Genomic DNA, 4,039 nt, shown 5'->3' on the forward strand with positions numbered 1-4,039 from the left:
AAAAGGCTGTTGGGTATTCATGACAGTTTTAAAGTTTAAAACATAAAAGTGTTTAAGATGTATTTTCTGCAGTTATTGTTTTCAACTATGATTTTAAAACCCCAGTTTCTTTCAATGTAAATTTTGCATAATGGCATACAGTGACACTAGGCAAGAGAAGTTAATTGCCTCACAAATTGTTCTATTATTCTTGTCTCAAAAAGCCATCTGTATTTTATATCAATTAGAATCTTTGACATCTGTATGTAAGGTCTACTCATCAAGGCAAATCTATTTTCATCATTTGATCAAAAGTAATAAATAAATAACACTGTAATATCATTATTACTTAGTTTTTATTAATTTAGCAATAATATAACTATAAAAATAAAATTTTTATTTACAGTGAAATATATTGTATTAGTAATATGTTGCAACCACCCCCAAACATTGCAACTATCCCTGGCCCCGGGGTCTGTTGCAACAGCTGACTTTTCTTTTTCAAATGCAAATTGTGAAGAATGTACATGCTTTAATCATCTACAGTATAAATGGTTTTGGCTATTAACAGACAGATGTAAGTTTGTTGTATTAAAATATGGTTTGTCTAATTCAAACCATCTCTGAGTAACAGAGTCAAATGCAAAAAGTGTTGCAACCGTCCCCGGTCTCCCCCCCCACTGCATTAAAAACAGTTCTGATTCCATGTGGGCTCAGGAGCAAAGTAGAAAACTGCTCTGTGATCTGTGCCCAATATCAGCACACAGTACAAAAGCTTGCCTCTCTGATGGTATAAGGGTGCAATTAGAGAGTATGGCTGGGTGTCTTACACAGTTAGAAAGGCACCATCAATGCAGAAAAGTATATACAGGTTTTAGAACATGTGCTCCTATTTAAACGCCTTTTCCATGGAAGGACTTGCAAATTACAGCAAGACATTTAACCACACAGTGCATCTATAACAACAGCATGACTTTGGAAGAGTCCAGGTGCTGAACTCACCTACCTTTAGTCCAAACTTATGATTTGAAAACATTTTGGTGCAATAAAAAGTATGGCAAAGAAAACAAACGACTGTTGAATGGGRCAACGTCCCACTTCAAAACTGCAGTAACTGGTCTCCACAGCTCCTAGATGTTTACAGACTGTGGTTAAAAGAAGATGGGATGCTTCACAGAGCCAAACCCTGCCCCGGATGTTTTGCAATTTTCAAACATAACTTTTCTTTTAATATTGTACGATACAAAAAAAAAAAAAAAACTTGCACAGATTTTAAAGGTGCATTATGCCTGCGTTTTACCACTTGTGGGACTTTAAATGTTTTGTTTATGCCTGTTTCCAAGGAAGTTTAACAGGGGCCTTTATGGTGCTAAACTAAGGAGATTTATAGTCTGATGGTGCCAGACAGTGTAGCCAGAAGAACATCATGTAGCCATGGGTAACATTCACCCACTTATATACTTTTTTTGACCAGCTGCAATTTTTCTTAATTGTTATTTACAAAGAATCAATCAGTTCCGTCGGAAATGTGTAAGGCTGAGTAATAATAAAGTATTCTGAGGTGTGGTGGGGTGGTGAAAGTGCCAGGAGGACAGGCCGGTGGGAGGGGCTGCCTGTGAACAACTTTCAGCCCTCTAACAGCCCCTCTGTCGCACTCTGCACCTTCTGCACCGAGGACTCGCCTTCTCTCAGCCGAAGTTTCACATTCGTCATGGAGGGTCGAACCACCTGTGGACTGTGGCTGCTCACCTTGCTGCTGGGCTGTGAGCGACTCTCGGCTTTCAACCTGGACACCGAGAATGTGGTGAGGAAGGACGGGGAGCCGGGGAGTCTGTTCGGCTTCTCTCTGGCCATGCACCGGCAGCTTTCTCCGACTGATAAGAGAATGTAAGTACCGCAGTAAATTATACTTCCCGTCGTCCAAACTGAAATACGCCTCTTTTTTTTTTTAAATTTAGAAATAACCCCAGTACCCATGTAATTAAAATGTCACTTCAGACGACACGACTGTGAATTTACGTTAGTAGCTACTTCAGGAGGAATGAACATGTTTGTGAAGCTACTTTAGTCGTGACATGCATTTTTGGACATGCTCAGGTATGTCGCAGGTAGCTCAAAAATACTTTATTTTCATCTTCAGCCTTGAACGAACGACTCCCCATCAATAATGTACACTTTTGACACATGTTGTTACTGTAGAACCCAGTTTTTTTTTCACCCGTTTGTTAAATCTTTCCCTTCAGGTTACTTATTTGCTAATTTTTATTAGACCGCCCGAGGCGAGGTTGTACTGCGCATGCGCACGGCGCGCCAGAACACCCCCCACCTCCTCCTCCCACCACTTCAACAGTTTTTATGTTTTGAGAGGAAATATAGTTGCCATAGGGGTGGGATTTGAAAGCAGTTTGTAATTCACCGTAAAGACCACCCTGCTAAGAAAGGGACACACTTGACCAGAAATCAAAGCAGCTCCTTTTCTTTCTCCGAAACACAGTGGCGGGTGATAATGTTTTGTTTGTGTATTTGTGTTCCTGTACTAAAATATCACATGAAACACTGGGCAATTTTTTTTTATTGAAAAACTCAGATAATTAGATTTACAGCTACAACTAACTTTTAGAGCCAGAATTGTATAAAATGACTGTCACTGTACTTAAAAACTGATAATTATAACTCAGTCAAGCTTACGGACACTGAGATAAAAGTTAGTGTGGTGGAGAATGAGACGAGCCACAACACATATTTTAAGTGCTGACAGAAGATTTTTGCGTTACTGTTTTGCCACCATCTTTTTGGAGTCAGACAGATCTGTGTGACTGAAATTTCGGATGAACCACTTGATGGATGCTAATGAAACTCCCAGGAAATAATAAGGGGATTTACCTCTACAGATGATTAATTTTTGCAGTCAGTCCAAACCAAGATGACCATCGTAGCCTAAAACACAAAAAAGGCTACAATTCAGTCAGTTTTACAGATATTGTGCTAACTAATAGTATAGTAGTAGCTGAGGTTGCTCTAAACTAGGGTTGGGCAATATTGGCAAAAAAAATAATCACGATTAATTGTGGTATTTAGCCGATAACGATTAATTTGACAATTAGTCCCCTGGAGTCCCTGGACACCCTTATGTCCTGGTCACATGACCAATTTAGTGGGAAAGATTTGCTGTTTATAAAAAATTGTTCCAAATTGTGTGAAAATTACAGATTTCAGGCTATATATCATGTTTTAAATTGTGTTGATAGATAAATTAATTACAGAAATTTATTTTTAATGTTCGTCAAATTTGAAGCAGAGAGGAGCACCAAGCAGACTGACCGGAGTAATCTCCAGTCAGTCTGCCTGCTGGCATTAATCGTATTAATTGTCAAGTGCCAAAAAGTAATCGATTAATGTTTTCTGATGATTAATTGCACACGATACGATTATGCCCAACCCTACTCTGAACACATACTCAGAGTGATACACATTGCACAAAATCCTTGCTTAAAAATTGGGTACTAAGATATTACTGTATGTACATGTACAACTGAATCAAACCAATTCTAAATGACCGCCAGTTAATTTACATTACCTAACATAAAGATGTTTACAATTAGGGTTGGGCATAATCGTATCCTGTGCAATTAATGGTCAGAAGAACATTAATCGATTAATTTTTGGCACTTGACGATTAATACAATTAATGCCACCAGGGGAGATTTCTCCAGTCAATCCGCTCRGTGCTCCTCTCTGCTTCAAATATGACGAACATTTAAAAAAAAAGGTTCTGTAATTTATTTATCTATCAACACAATTTAAAATTTGATGTATAGCCTGAAGTCTGTAATTTTGACACAATTTGGAACAGATTTTTATGAAGAGCAAATCTTTCCCACTAAATTGGTCATGTTACCAGGACATAAGGGTGTCCAGGGACTCCAGGGGATTAATCGTCAAATTAATTGTTATCGACTAAATACCACAATTAATCGTGATTAATTTATTTGCCAATATTGCCCAACCCTATTTACAATTCAGGGGATTTTACAAATATTGTTCCAAAAACGGACGTACA

General features: G+C 38.2%; 1 protein-coding gene across 3 annotated transcripts in view; it reads left to right on the top strand.

The window, feature by feature from the left end:
• The first annotated feature begins 1,575 nt into the window (after positions 1 to 1,575).
• Positions 1,576 to 4,039, top strand: part of LOC106526147 (integrin alpha-6) — a 17,972-nt gene continuing 15,508 nt past the window's right edge. For 2 of the 3 annotated variants that reach the window (XM_014020652.1, XM_014020660.1), the window contains exon 1: positions 1,581 to 1,866. In XM_014020652.1, the coding sequence (XP_013876106.1) occupies positions 1,691 to 1,866 (176 nt within the window). In that variant the 5' untranslated portion in view covers positions 1,581 to 1,690. Of the gene's footprint in view, positions 1,867 to 4,039 lie in introns of all 3 variants that reach the window. The other variant, XM_014020668.1, reaches the window with a different exon arrangement.

The sequence above is a fragment of the Austrofundulus limnaeus genome, unplaced genomic scaffold (assembly GCF_001266775.1).
Source record: "Austrofundulus limnaeus strain Quisiro unplaced genomic scaffold, Austrofundulus_limnaeus-1.0 Scaffold3, whole genome shotgun sequence".
In the NCBI taxonomy this organism is placed as follows: Eukaryota; Metazoa; Chordata; class Actinopteri; order Cyprinodontiformes; family Rivulidae; genus Austrofundulus; species Austrofundulus limnaeus.